The sequence below is a fragment of the Pyrgilauda ruficollis genome, unplaced genomic scaffold (genome assembly GCF_017590135.1).
Source record: "Pyrgilauda ruficollis isolate IOZ18807 unplaced genomic scaffold, ASM1759013v1 scaffold1, whole genome shotgun sequence".
NCBI classification, from domain to species: Eukaryota; Metazoa; Chordata; class Aves; order Passeriformes; family Passeridae; genus Pyrgilauda; species Pyrgilauda ruficollis.
The window spans coordinates 18,029,525-18,046,102 of record NW_024508100.1 but is presented as its reverse complement, the minus strand read 5'-3'; the positions used below and the strand labels follow the sequence as shown (position 1 = coordinate 18,046,102).

The 16,578-nt window shown below is 35.6% G+C and overlaps 1 protein-coding gene across 1 annotated transcript in view; it reads right to left on the bottom strand.

Moving 5' to 3' along the window:
* Window positions 1–16,578, bottom strand: part of UBE2K (ubiquitin conjugating enzyme E2 K) — a 44,295-nt gene that overhangs the window by 21,440 nt on the left and 6,277 nt on the right. The window contains exons 2-3 of the mRNA XM_041459517.1: window positions 5,436–5,529; window positions 171–229 (exon numbers count right to left, since the gene is read on the bottom strand). Coding sequence (XP_041315451.1) covers window positions 171–229; window positions 5,436–5,529 — 153 coding nt within the window. The remainder of the gene's footprint in view (window positions 1–170; window positions 230–5,435; window positions 5,530–16,578) is intronic.

Genomic DNA, 16,578 nt, shown 5'->3' with positions numbered 1-16,578 from the left:
AACATGCACGCACAAAAACAAAACAAAAAACCACAAAAACAAACAAACAAACAAAAAAAAAAAAAACAAACCCACAAAAAGCCCAACAAACAAGGAAACAAGTATATAAGAATATTCAAACCAAATTTGTTAGCCAAATTGTATTATCCAAAAATGTGAGTTTGTAGTACCTTAGGAGGATTAAACGGATATGTTTCTGGGATTTTTATCTCTAGCTGATACCTTCCACCTGCAAAAGACAAAAACAAGTTGGAAATTATACTAAAAGAACATTACTCAAACTTAATCTTTCATGACACTAATGCTTACACTTCTAAATGAGATTTTCAAGTTAATTCAAATTTACCCAGCCATATTAGTTAGGAGATTCATTTAGATTTCATCTATTTCATAAAAAAAGGCAATAAAGTCAGTTAGAAAAGCTGTGTTTACTTGTGCAAATCTGTACCTATATTTCTTAGGTATATTTATCGTGTATTTCTTAGGTATATTTATTGTGTATTTATTATTCTCATTTCCAATCTTATAATTTCTATGCTTTATTTTAGTAAAATATACCAAAATATGAACCAAATATCTCCTAAATAGATGAAAAAAGAGGCCACAGGACTATTCAGGCTGAACATAGGATATTATATTATTCTGACTCTTTCCTGACACCTCATGAAAAATTTTCTTCAAATAACACAACTGAAATTACCCATACTTCATTTTAAACTTTTTGGAATTCAAATACATACAAGTAACTCTTTCAGAAAAGCTCCCATGCTTTGGGAAAAAAATAATAAAGGAGGTACCAATGTTTAACTTTCATTATGTTCTAGATTACCACCTGAAGTAGTTACTTCTGTTTCAATTCTGCAAACACTTTGACACACCAGTATCATTAAGATAATACAAAGGGCCAGAGTGTACAATAAAGGATAACAGGAGTTTGAAGATCAAACCCCCTCCTACTGCCCAGTTTCAAACATTTCTCAGTTTTATCTCTTTGTCACAGTATCATTCCCTATCCTATTTCCATTATAGTTCTGTTAACATTCAAGTTCATACCAATACTTATGTCTTCTGGAGCAATCTCAAACTGTCTCTGGCTGCCCAGTGAAGGCCATTTGCCAGGCAGCAGTTCAATGACAAAAAGAACAGGGTATAAAAAAAACATACACGCCAAATGAGACATTTCATTTTTTTAAAAAATTGAAAGCATTTATCCTCATTTGCAATTTTTTTCTTCAACCTGCTGCTCTTCTTTCAGAAACCTTTTACCTCTGTCAGTACAATGTGTTAAAATTTATACAATTTCTTGAATTAAAGCTGAAGTATTTGCAATCTCTTTTGCTTGAGATTTCCAGAGTGATTTACTCTGCAAATCAAGCTATACAAAACCAGCTCTCAAGTAGTTTACAATACTGGCAGCAAGATGCACAGGGGAAAAAAGCCTCTAAGTACTCCTCTCAGCAGTTACAGTATATGGCATCTTTTCATCTATGCCAAAAAACACACTAGCAGCTCCTAACAGCTCTCACTTTTAAAATGTATTTCAGTCTAATACACTCCACCTGAAACTAGTTAGCATCAGTTTGCTATTTTACACTATTGTCTACAGCTGTTCTTTTTCTCACTTAACTCTTAAGTAACTTGAGAAGTTTTAACAGAAAATACTATATAAAAATGACCAATAAATCCAAAATTATAACAGTAATGTCTAAGTTGATTGTCTGCTCACAGGACAGCACAGGAGAAACAGTTTTGAAGATATACATCAGTAAGAGACCTTAAGGAACTTTGGTTTTCCTTTTCGTTAAACTGAAGCATAATTCAGCAGCAACTGTTTTTAAGAAAAAAAAACCAAAAAAAACACAAAACAGCTACACTCATCAGTCCTTCTACAGTTTTGCTGCCACATCATTTTGTAAGGTAATATGACATCTATCCTTAGGTATTACCATTTCTCCTGCTTACCACAAACTATTACAGTCTTCTGCCTAACAGGATATTTAGCCACCAATATTTTTCACCAGAGACTGATGAGCTGGTAGTATTATTTATACAGTATTGTTTTGCACTGAACTTTGCAGTTAAAAATACAGGCTTAAAGACATAAGCTAAACAAATCTGTGACTTTTTTTAATACTAAACTTAAAATACAAATGACTAATATATTAACTTCTGCATGCCAATATTTCTGCAATTTTTTTAAGAGTATGCATATGTATGGCTTTTTTTGTGGCTATTTAATGCTTGAAATTGAATTAAACAGTAATGGCATAATATTCCTTCTGTAGTCCTACTGGAACAGGTCTCACAAGACCTAGAGCAATTTTTAGCTATCTCCCTTGAAGAAATAATCTATTATAAATTTTGCAGTTTCAGTGGCTTACATGCACACTTGGCTTGAAATTAATACCAATATTACACAGGCTTTAAAAAAAAAAACCAACCCCCAAAAAATCCAAACCCACAAAACCCCAACCTATCTACTGAAAAGCTCTTGACTCAAGTAAAACCCAGCAGCCATTAATCAGGTTTCTCAAAGGACCTCTCTCCAAACACATTTTAATGTGGGATGTAAACGTGTTTCAATTAAGTTGCATCTTGCAGTACTCTGATAATTGATCAATATGAGTTGACACTACTAACAGAAAAATAAAAGCTGTAAATTTTGTCAATAGATGGCATTCTTCCTTTCAGTCATTCTTAACTCATGTACCAACATTACCTATAAAAAAATTTGCAGCAGCAGTTTGGTTTCAGATACCTCACCAACTACGGTCAACAACTGTTCTTTCACTTCACAATGGTTCTAGAATTCCCTCCTGTATCACAGGGACTGTCTGACCAGAACTACTGCATAAAACTTCTTCATAAAGCACTTCTTGCTGTGTCACTGTTCAGATTATAGATGACAAAACATCAGTCAGTAATTATGCAACATGCATTACTGCTATAGTCATAAAGTGAAGACGACACACACTGGCACACCCTTCATAATTAGGTAAGGGAATAAAAGCATATAACTATATTACAGAAATATTAACATTCCAAAGCAAATTATTCTAATGTCAGGAAACACCAGAAACTGGGCTGACAGTAAGTCTCAATTTGCTCCTCGAAGCATATGACTTCCAGATTAAAGTAAGCATACAATCACGTAACTCTTCCATGAGATCCCTGACATAATCAGAATAAAAAATAAGTTCAAACACCCCACCCCAAAAGGGGCATTTACTACATCCTCATAATTAAATGTACTCAAAGGTATTTAAGTGTACATGCATTTCACATCAACAAATTCTGCACTAAACATATTGCTGTTTTTCACTAGCAGGATATGCTGAATATCTGAGCAGACAGTACCCAGCTTTTGAAATTCCTGTCTACCTGAATCATTCAGCATCACACAGAACCCAGTTCTGCAGACAGACATTTCAATCTTTTTTTACCCTCTTCATGACCTGCTATACTGTTTTTAACTTTTGTAACCTATGAATACATGTTTAATTTCAAATAACTCTCAATACATTCTCCAAAAAAGGCCCATTTTAAAAGCCAAGGTAATACTGACCTGGAGGCAGGGAAAATGGCAAGCTCTGACAAACCAACTCACCCAAGGAGGTTTAAATCTCTCTGACCGGAAAATAAACACCAAAACCAACACCCTTCTACCACCATTCAGATGTTTCCTAGTATTCAACTGTTTATATACAGATGTTAAGTTATTACAATACTAAGTCTTGGATTTTCAAGATGAACTATACTATTGCAAAACAACAATTATACTAAATTCTAAACAGAATGATTCACTTCCTAACAGATCACCAGCCCAAGTCTGTGTTTTAGGTGAACAGCATAGTACTCCTTTTAAATTGAAGGCACATATTACAACCAGAATAAATTGTTTCCAGACATTATCATCTGTCAACTATACATCTGCAGGGAATGAGATGGATACACATGGGACAAGGGAGGGAGAGGGGGAAACCATCTTTATTTACCAGACTGTTGAGGAACTCTGGAAGTAAAGTTCTGCAGGGCACCCCCCTACCATTACGGCTGCTTCCACTTTTCTACTTTCTTTCTTCCAGGCTAATTTCCCTTCTTGTCAGCTTCTGACATCCACCCCTGCCCAATATTCTTCCATGTCAACCACTGTTAGGCTATTTCCTCATTCTTTTCCTGTCCTGGGTCCCAAAGCTAGAGGGGAGACTCTCCCTGCTCTCAAGTCCAATGCTACTGCACGAGCTTCTAGTCCAGCAAAGCAAAGCATAAGGGATCTCCTCCATTGGGGAAGATGTGACAATCAGATTTTCATTAGCAGTCACTAATGCTTTTGAGTGCATACAGTTCCTATAGCTACAAAATAATTTTCAGGTATTTTCCCCACCTGATGAGAATTTTTTTTTCAAAATAATGACAAATGGCATGCATCCAGTCACAAGGGACTACTAAAGTTTCAGTGTTAGCTCAAAGGCATAGAGCAATTAGAGCACCTGAAGAACATGCAAAATTGTTTCATACTCCACAAAAAACAATTTATTTGCCTGAGACACTCCTTGATACTTTTTTATTGAAAGTAAAAATTCAAATCAAAGTAGATACCTGGCATGGGAAAGTCAAATAAAACTATGTTTTAAAGCTATCAACAATTTTTTTTTAAAAATTAAAAATCCTTACTTATCATGAAAGAAATTTAAATAGAAGGAATGTTTGCCAGTTCCATATAAATTATACACAAAGTTTACAAGTACCAACACTACTGAGTCATTTCGTATCTCTGAAGAAGCATGTTACATTAGCCTCTGTTGAGGCTTCTTTATGGAAGTTACCTTGCTTTTACCAGACTGCAGGAGATGCATAATTACTGATGCCAGCTTTAATAAACTACAAAGTCAGTAAGGTATAATTTCTGAACAGAGCTAAAGATATGAAGCTCTACTACAGAGTCCCCCACATCAGTATAAATTAAGTATTGGGACACACAAATGCCCAAAATTAATCCCAAATCTAACTTGCAACAGCATCTCTGCTTGAGATAGGAGAAATGTAACATTTACGAATGATCACCACTCTAGATCACAGAAATACATGTACAGTCCGAAGCTCAGTTTCTTAATGCTTCGTGGTTAAGGAGCTCAAACTGTCAAGTAAAGAAACAACTAGGAGTCAGAATTATACCGATTAAACCACACGGCTTATATTTGTAAATTAACCTTGATATGGGATAGTCTATCCTACTGCCAAACGGAGATCTCTCCTCAGGCGATACAGAGGATGAACTGCAATAGTTTTTTAAGCTGTATTTAAAAAAAAAAAAATCAAGACTATTTTAAAACAAGTACCTCTACATTTTATGCTGTAATTATTTTTACAAACAAAGCATCTCAAGACACATGACTTGAATGTACAATGATTGCATACACAAAAACTTTACTTGCCTTCATATGGTGTATCCGGAGGTCCTGCTATTTCTCCTCTTAATTCTGTAAAATTCTCATCTACAAGATCTACTTTAATTTGATTTTTGCTCGTCTTAAAAATAAACAGAGAAACAAAGAATCATAAGTAAGCATTTCACATACAAATTTCCCCCAAAATATGCTATTTTAAATTTTTAGAACAGTACTTTAAACATTTAAAAATACAGTAACCTAAAGTTAATAGCTTTCTTCCAATTAGATTTTACTTCATTAAAATCAAACTACTTGTGAAGCATTAGAAACTTCAATACTATTTATATTATCACTAGAATATGCAAAGCAATCCAGCAACATATCTAAAATTTTACTTCTAAGTTGACTATATTTTAAAATTACCATGATCTTTCAAATCAGCTATTAATTCTACATATAAAAACGATAAAATTAAATTGACCAAGTTGCACATCAGTTCTTTTCATATTTAGACCATTTTATTTAAAAACAGACACATTTGTCACTGGCAATGGAACACAAAAAGACTTCCCCAAATGGAGTAGTATTTTTAACATTACAATGCTCTAAACAGAATATTGTAGCCTTAAGATCATGTATATCTTTAATATTTAGGCATAAGATACAATTTACTTTATGCACTTTGATTTCATTGTCACCTCCTCAACATTTTCACACCCCACATGAACTTCTCTACAAAATAAAAACACTGTACTTTGATACTGGAGAAAACATATGTTTTCCAGACACAGATTCTCAGAAGTGTTCAGCTAGAACTACTCATTCCATTGAACTTGCTTTCCAGGTCCAGAGAGCAGTATTAGTGAAAGCCACAAATCTCCCAGCCAGTAACTTTTACTGGGGGGTTGCAAAGCAAAATCTCCTTTTAGAAAGATGTACCATCAAGTTTTCAGAGGTAAGCAATTACAGGTTTTTCCATTCTGCTACTTATGCACACTGTGCTCACTGACTGCAATACAGATTTCCTGATTCCTGTGTTATTTTTTGCAAGAACTGTTAGCATCTTCTCAGATCTTTTAAAACTGTTCTAACTAGTCCTACACAGCTGTGCTTCTTTTCACCCTCAGAGTAAACCTAGTTGCTGGCAGCTCCTAGAGAAGGATTAAATCATATAAAGCTGATGGGTGCCATGAGTTGGTTCTTGAATCTATCAGTGATATGAACCATTAATCACACAGAATTCACTGGGCAACAGCTGGGAAATTACTTCAGTTTCTTTCCTGCAAGTGTTCTATCGAATCAGTCCCACCAAAAACAGAGTGCTCTTCTGACCAGAGATGTTCATAGATTTAAAGAAAAATCAAAGATTAGGTAAAAGTTTCACCATGTAAAAAATCCTAATTCAGTAAATTAATCCAATAGTGAACTGGGAGCTTTTAACATCTGTAGTTACATACATTTGTATTTAGAACTTGAAATCCCTTCAATTCACAGAAATGGGCAGCACCTTCAGCTCTCCACAACAGCCAGGCACTGTAAAACTTGATCTTATGCGATGTATCTCCTTGCAAGCTTTCCAACATCGCTTTTAATTTTTTTGCTCTCATGCTTCCAACTGGCAGCTTGCTCCAACACCTCACAATTTTTAAAAGCTTTCTGAAGTACAATTAGAAGTTACAATCTATTTATGCCCACCTGTGACAGCATTGTTTCCCAGCTTCAACAAGTTTTTCATGTATCTAGTATTTATTCTCCTTGTAAAATATAGGGCATTTACACTGATTTTCCAGCCTTAATTTTGCTTTAAACAAACTGAAATTCTAATCTCACCATACTGATTTTTTTTAAAAAAGGTTCTCTACTATGCCCAATGATCACCTAACCAGCCCTGCATAAACAAATTTAGACGATGTCTCAGAATCTGTGCCACGAGCACCCTGTTGCACTCACTGAAGACAGACCACAACCAGCATGAGCTAGGAAAGATGAAATCTCTCTTTTTCATGGCAGCATGACACAAGACTCACATCAAGTGACAAGAGTCCCAGCAAGGATTCCTGCAGAAGTTCCTGTCCTCTCCAGCGACTGCACAGTGCTCTGCCAGAGGTACTGCCCCTGTGCATGGACTCTTCACTCCCAAAGCAGCAGACTGGTTTAAATAACCAATACAGCCGAGTCACTGTAACTATCTGTGCAGGTACTGCCGTAAACCTCCGCTGAGCTTCTCCTGCTCTCCCTCTGCCAGCATCATCTGGCAAGCTCCACCTTGACAACAGGAGTTCTGGTCCTTTGCAATTAAGTTTTCATTTAGATGACTGTACTAATAGCAAACAGGATGAATTTCAATGATACAATCTATGGTTAATCCATGGTGCAGCTTGCTTCATTTTCTACTTCGCATTCTACTTTTCTTCAGTGACCTCTTGCACACTCCTGTAGCAGCCTGGATATTCTCCTTCATAGTCAATTTCAATTAGTACCACACTAGCTGTTTTTCACAACAAACCCTTTCCAGCTCCATAAATTTGTTTAAAACCAATCAAACACACAGTCATCACTAAGATCAGTTTCTTTCAAGAGTCAATGATCCTGGTTCCCCACTTTGAGATGACTGCTTCTACTACTTTGACTACAGCTGTACCTGTCTCCATGTCCTTATTTGCTGTGCACAGCACCTTAAGGAAAAACAGCAGGCAATACTGCACTGTTTTACTGCAGGGATTAATTTAATTTTGTATTTATGCTTAAATTCTACCGTGTCCTCCATATACCAAATTAATTTTTTTCTTCAAATAGCCAAAGATCCTTTTTTTCATGTTATTCTGACAATTTTCAAGGTTCAGCTCAGCTTCATCTTGACAAGAATTGCTTTATCCTTCATCCCTGGAGAAACAGCACCAAAGTGATTACTAATCAAATCTGGAGTGTTTTCCTACTATGTTCCTATTTAATGAGGATCATGTAGGATAAAATTACTTAATTTTAGCAGTTCTAACAGAATAAATCCCTCACCTCCACCTCTACCAACAGTAGTGGTCTTCAAAAATTCTCTAACACCAATAACAGCGCAGAATTTATGAATCAACTTATGATCTCACACCCCAAGTTGATTTTCCAGAAGCAGTTCTATAAAGACCTCAATACACTTCCACACCAAGTCTAAAACAGCATCACCTCCTGTTGATCCAGTAACAATTTAGTGACTAAATCACTGGGCTAGCAATTCCTGAAATACGAGCCATGCCATTATTTGCAGCATTTATTTCCATAATTTCAGAGCTGAATTCTGTAACAACGCAATGCCCAGAAATCCATCAGTAAAATCCTTTTCTAGAAATCTACAAGCCCAATACCAGCAGAACTTTCCATTATCACACCTGAAAATTATTTTGCTCAAGACTGATCAAAAAAACCCAAACAAGCAGAACACAAGACAGAGAGAAAGGAAAATTGATGCAACAATTTTCCCTTGCATCATGCAAGGGAATGCATGATGCCATTCCCTCTTTTTTTCTTGATAGTCTAGATGGATTATGCACAGCCATTTTTCTTTTAAAATCACACTAGGGTCTAGTCAAAAGATTTGTTTTCTTTTAAACCAACTCAACTGCTAAGATTCTTTCTGCAATGCTATAGTCCTGCTTAACCAATTTTAATCTGCCTTGTGGAAACTAAACCCAAGCTTCAGGGACTAAACTAAAAGTATGATGCAGACAAGTTGGGGAAGATTCATATTATGCTCTTTTATTCACTACTAAAAGCTTTATCTCTAAAAAGAAACCCAAATGAATCAATCCTTCATGAAGTGTCATTCTGTGACCATCTTCCAAAGATAGGACACTCAATCACATTTATCACAGTAACCATTGATTGATAATATTTGATTTGCCTTTACCTGCTTCCTCTTAAAAAAAAAAAATCCCAGAATTATGCTAATTTTATGTTTTAGTAACTTCCTTGCAAAGAACACACAATCCACTCCACCAGAAAATTTGAAGAGTAAGTTCTGCCACTGTGAAGACATAAACACACATCTTCCCTTCTACTAAAATCATTTTAGAGAGCATCTCTGGACTCTATAATATTACTCTCAGCAGATAACAAGCTCTTCTGTTCTCCTTACTCACCATAGTCTACAGGCCTTAATAAGGAGGGCCTGCCCAATCTGAGGGCCTGTCTGCTTTCTGTAGGAAATCCAACCTTTTTCCTGAGCTTTCAATACCATTTCCTTCTCTCTTCTTCAACCTGCCTTTAGAAACCTCTTTCATTTCTTCATGGCCTATTATCCTCTTCACTAGTCCAGTACCTCTACTCTTAAAAATCCAGTGTTTTCCTTGACATAAAATAAACAGACAAAACCATTACATATCAATACAAAAGAGTATATTAAGATAATAAAAACTGCATTGCTCTTCTAAATTTTATTTCTTACAAACAAAATACTATTTACTATATTTACTAAAAGCAGAAGAAAATTATATATTCAAAGTTTGATCCTGGGCAAGCCTACTTCATAAAGACTGAAGTAGAGCAAATTGCTTTTTTAAAAACAGGAATTATAATTACATCAGAGCTTTTTATGCCTTCTAAAAAAGCCTTCAAATTCTTCAATTATTTTGATAAGGAGACTACCAGAGAGTCAATCTCAAGCAATCAGCATAAAAATGCCTATTACCAGGGCTGGTGATGTATGGACAGATACTGGTAGGTTGAACTAAAAATGAGAGAATAAAATGTTTCTAATTAATTTTTCTTTAATTACATGGCCAGCAGTCTTGACATGTGTTGAACTCTCTTGAGTAGAAGCAAAAAAACGCAAACAAACAAACCCCAACTCCAAATAAATCCCTCCCATTTCCATGTCAGCCATGGCTACCAAACATCATAAACTTAATACTGGATAATGGCAACATACAAAAAAAAGTTGTGAGTGAAGTTTTGCTAGAACCAACCAGCTCTACTTACTCTCCCCAGGACAATATCTTCACATTAGATTTTCAATCCCTGTATAATAAATTACTCTACAGAAACATAAATGCAACCATTAGCAAACATACTATGTTTTTAACTATTGGTGTCAAAACTAGAAAAGAAAAAAAATGTGTATTAGCAGTATTAATAACTTCAGCATGTTATTTTAAAAATAATGAAGTAGTATCAAACTGTTATTTGTATGTTCTAGGTCTGTCTGTCTCTCCTTACATATTCAGACACCATGTGCAAAGTCCTATCAAGTATCTTTGGGTATAAGGGCCAAGGTGGTAAACAGGATTTATAAAAACAGAAAACAACACACACAAAATCATCAAAAACAGAATTAGATCTGGAATTTAAAATCTAACAGCTACTTCTACATTACACTGTGTGTGGGGAAAAAAACCCTCCAACAACAAAAATAACAAACAAACAAAACCAAACCAAACAAAATCATGAACCCCTGCTATTCCACACAGGAATTAATCACCTATGGTCTGTGATTTTACTGGTCTTATAAAATTTTTTCTTCAGTCTCAAGGGGAACATATTCTCTACTGGATCAAGTACTATTATTTTTGTTAATTTACTTTGTTTTAAAGAAGATAACTCAGAAAACTCTAGAAACAAAACTAAACCAGTTAGTTAGAAAAAACTAACCTGAAAAGACACATACATGTCATAAATGATGCATATAAACATTGCACTAAAATCAGCTACTTATTAAAACTCTGTAATCATTCAGGGCTTTAAGACTAGCCCCTTACACATTAAGAAGGAGTTTTAAGGAAGTGACAAAAATCTTAAAGTCTGTACATGCAAAATTTTCAGCAAAGATTAAGGAATAAGCTTGAAAACTTTCTCTGGAATTTTCTCAACCAAGGACAAAGTTTGTGAAGGAGGTTTTGTATGTGCAAAATGTTTTCAATCACTAATTGTTTCTCCAATCACAGAAACAAAATAAAATTACTTCTTTATCTTTCCAACAGGATTTAAAAACTATTGATTCATCCATGAGGTAAACTGGCAATAACCATTTCTGAACCTACCAAAAATATAATAAAAATTTAGCTACTTCTTTATTACTACCATGACTTACAAATGTGAAGTAGGTACTTTTGAACATCCAAATATTTCATAATGACATTACAAAGTTCAATATTTAATAACCAAATTAAGGGAGAAATCCTTCACCTTAGTCTGAAGCCATGCTAGCAAAACTAAATTGTTATACTATAAAGTTACTAGTGCCTTATAAACTCTTTTTATCCTCCCACCCATTTTATATTCCAACACAACAGTCTTATTCTACATCAAAATCTCTCATGAACATATCTCACCAGACTTACAGAAAAAGATCACCTGATTATCCCAGTGAAATCCATAGCTCAATTTTTGCACAAGGCCATAAGTACTCTGAGTCAACTTGTTTTGAGCAAAAGACTCCCATATTTCAGCAGCAATTTACTCCATAAAACAATTATTTAAATAAATTAAAAAACAAAACCAAGTTCATCATTCGTATCCTATTTACCAACTCTTCGCAAATCTGTGGATAAATATCCAAAGGAATTTTGTTTTGCAATATTTATCTTGTTATTTTCTTATGCTCTTTTGCTAAGATAGTGAACTAGGTTCTGAACTTAGTCCAAATGGTTCGGGTCACCCTCCTTCACTGACATGCCAGAAAGGAAGATTCCTAATAAAGGCTTGTGTCTTCACCTGCTGTCTAAGAAGTCAATATCAGACTCTCATCTCTCTTCTTTTCAAACTCACACTCTTCTTTCTTAAGCCCCTTGCTACATCAGAGTAGGCCAGAGTAAGTACACTGCATCCACTCAGTTCCTTCTTTCACAAGAAACGGGAAAACATAAAAAAGGGAGGAGGTGTCACTCAAATAGGAAGCAAAGTGCAGTACACTGTCATGCAGCAAAATGGCAAACTCAACTTACCAGAAAAAAAAAAAAAGTTTTATAATCCTACTGCCACCCCCTCAAAGAGCTACGAAAGCAAGAGGGAATAGTTCAATACTTCTAAAATAGTCCTTCAGACTCACTCCAGCTTAAAAGCCAAAATCAAGTGCATATCCTGAGCCTGTTATTATTAAGAGAAGCAGAAATGCCACATAATTACCACAGTGCTGTGAAGTACACACGCTGCACTACCAGCTGAGATCAGCAGATCACATCTGCATTCTAGAGCAAGAGCCTGCTGACCTTCAAAGCACAGAGCAACGCCAGAGCAAAACAACCCAGCGTCAGGGGCAGGGCAAAGAGAAGAAACACTTCCGTCTAAAGCACATTAAAGAGCAGTTTTCTAGATAGAAAGGGTCAATACCAAGAAATGCATTTCCTTAAAATGCTCCCATGTTCTTTAAACCTATCAATAATTTCAGTCATGAAAGTTCTACCAAATTTCACATTCTACATCATTCCCCCATATTAACATATATTTTCTAGGTTTACATCTGTTCTAGTAAAACTAGGTGACATTGTTTTTGCATACTATTTGTTTAATTTACTGATCAAAATACTATGTTACTAATAAGTGACTTGTATTTTAATGTGTCTAAGGAGCTACAAGTATGAATACCGTGTGAATTCTGTATTAACAGTGATTAGACAGCCTAGAATTTTCATATTTATCACAATATAAAAGAACAATACTGAGGGATATCCTTTTCCTGTCAGAACACAAACATCTAAAATATTAAAACCATCTTCATTTTCAAGAGTTAGACCTGGAGCACCACAGTTTTAGTATAATTTTTTAATTTAAGGTAGGTAAATACCCATTTCCTGCTGGTGTTAAGCTGTTAAAACATCACTCTACCAAAAGACTTAAGAGACTGTACTTCCACAGCACCTTAAACCAGTCTAACAGTGGCCAAGGTCCCACTTCCCTTCTGATCACAGAATTAATGTCAAGGAGGGGGTAAAATTTTGTGTAAGCATTCACACAACTGCACAGCAAACATCTGAAATAAGCACATATTAGCAAGACAGTTCTTTCATTTTAACCCAACCCCTGATTTGATTCACCACTGAACACTGCAAATAAGAGAAGGAGCACATAAGCAGGAAGAAGAGATGAGTCTGGAAGAGGAATGTGACACTGCCTTAGGACTAGTTAAAAGAATTGTGAAACTTCAGCTCTAGTGTCTGTCTAATTTCTGACTAAACTATCACATCAGTCAGGGAGACCAGAGGTGTAACTGACATAGCTCTTCTGGAATAAGCACTAAGCGCAGTTACACAGTCACTGCTTGTCTCACTAAGGGATAGGGTGGTTGAACTGGTGAAGCTGTGCCATGAAAGGTGCGTACATAACTGCACACATACTCTCCTGTACTCCTCTAAGGGCCCTTGCACTGTCGAGCTATACAAGATACTTACAGTACCTCAGAGCATAAACTGTGTGCAAGAGTTACCCAAATGTGATCTGAGCCTACTAAGATACTCAACATCAGTGTGGGCACAGTGCAAAGGACTCCTGCATCCTTCAGAAAAGTAAGGGGGAAAGAAAAGATGCATTTTTCCTATCTTTTTATGCATGGTTCTATTTTTGATGTAGAACTGAAATACCCTGCAGATAAAGCATGCTTTAATAATAATTTTGAACCATTCTCTGAGTTAGTAATTTTATGAACATACAAAACAATTTGATGCAGACTCTGCAGTAAATTCCGTGTATCTACCCTACTTAGGTTAGCGATTCTACATATAAAGGAATCACAGGATTCAGTTCATTTTAAATTGGTTATGCTAATTCACTCAGAGTCTCAGAGCTTAAAGACTTGCAAAAATAGCTCAAGAACAGTTTTTCTGTACTAGCTTCCCACATGGACACCCTTATTCCAAAGTGGAAGGGCTTACCTAAATACCATGAAGTCTCTAAGAGCCTCCAAAGAAAATACAACACAGCTACCATGATTTCCATTCATGTATGCTACCTTATTCCACCATAGCCTCCTGTACTTTAACACATCCTAACGTAGCAAAAACTCACATACTTCCTCACAGTTCCTTTTCAGCTAAAAAGAAAAAGTTAAATATTTTCAGCTTGAGCTAAAGTATAAATAAAATAAACTAATGTATTTGTGGGTTTGAGTTTCTTCCTCCCTTCCTGAAACACTCTATAGATGTATTTAGAATCTGAAGGCATGTTACCTTAAACTTGTTTTTTTAAAAGTAACTAGACTTAATCTTTAACTAGTCTTTCCCAATCTGAACTGTTGATCATGCTGGCTAATAATGAATAACAACTATGAAATAATGAACATCAACTAGCTTCCTATGTGTTTTGTGACAAGGTAGACAGGACAGCCCTTACTACCAACGCAACGCAAGAATGACACTCAGGATGAGCCCAGCTCTCTCAGACATTGGCATAGCCAAACTGGAGTTGTACTGCAGGCCCGACTTTTACAGTGTCCAATAAAGCATAACACTGAATGAAGCTTTTTCTGTAGCCATTGACAGTCACAGTATCTCCCTCCTGTGCAGATCCTTTGAAGGATAGACAGGAGCAATCCATTACTTTAGCAGAATTCTGTTGCAATATACTAGACTAACAAACACAGATCAGGCACTCAAATAAAGTTATTTTTGCTACTCAGATACTTTATTTATGATGCAGATACTGTTTTGTTAAATACTCAGGGCAAGCATATTCAAGTGCTCCCAACTAAAAGATCAGAAATATTAACACTGATATAATCTCAAAGGAAAATTTCAGAGAAATCAAGACTGCAGAAGTGGACTACATCCAACTCAGAATATTCAGTGATTCTGTGAAACATCCCTAGAGTGCCATATAGAATATTACTTGTCAAAATTCCTACTCTTTGCCATAAAATAACTGAATCGTCCTTTTCTATATCTAAATTGCAGCAATTTTACTTAGCTTGTCAAAGACAAAAAGATAGCCTGTATCTTAATGATAAACTTTAACCTAAAGTATTTCCTCAATTTAATACCAGCAGCAACTATTAGCATAAAAGTGATGAAGTATAATAATGACAACAGTCCTTATTAGGATTATGGAATCTAGGAATCTAAAAACCATTTAACAGGTAAATAATTTAAGAACCACTCTAAGTACCTGCACTAGCTTAATGCAAAATAAAGACCACTGGACTGTTAACCAGCACTTTCTTGCAGTTTATACTTACACAAACTTACTATGATAAAATTTAACTTTATTTAAATCTCATACTACATAAAGTGAACTAACCTTAGGACTCGTACACTTCCTTTCTATTAAAAGAACTCCTGGAAACAAGCACAGAAGACTGAATGCAAGACTGGAATTGGTAAAGGATTGGCTAATTTTTAGCACTGCTTTAGGTCCAGAGGGCCGCTATCAGAGGGTACCATCATCAGCTACAATCTATCTCCTCATCCTAAACTGACTAATCCACCCCTGTAACCAGGGTCTGCTCTCCTTCCTCAGGTTTTTATGACATTACCAAAAACAACCAAATGAGTCTGACTCCAATGCAGACTTAAGCTTTTCTGTTTTCCACTTACTCCCAAAATCTTTAGGATTCTGCCAACTGATATGTAGACCACTCACTAGAAATCCGGACCCAATCGGATACACAATAACGTTAAAAAGTCACCAAGTGACACAGGAAAAAGCAATAGATCTAGCCTCTGCACAAATGCTCCCACTACCAGTACTTAGCAAACTCATGGGTCTGGTCAAATGATCACTGACATTGTATATTTTAAATCACAGACTTAAGTAGTATTCCTAGTACTAGTACTGATTAGTATCTACATAACACTGATCCTAAAGGTGCACTGGTATTATATTAACAGAACTTGAGAAACAGCCATATGGTTCAGGTAAAGAGGCGTTAACTATAAATAAAGCTAATAATTCTGAAATATCATCCCAGATGTGAGAATAACATGCAGTTTTCTCACCACTTATGGACAAACTTGTTTGATGGCAAAGATGTACAGAACCATTCTCCATTATTTCCCAGTACAAACTAGAAGACATAACCAACACACCCCAGAAAGGATTAAGAAAACCAAAGATGCACAATAATGGCATTTCACTATTCTTTTAACGCAGTTAGAGGAAACAGGTCTAAACCTTGTCTTGCCGAAAACTTTAGGCATGGCTAAAAACACAGCAGACAAAATTATTTTTGGCAATGTACTAAAGATCACACAAACAACTATTTTAAAACTAAGATAAT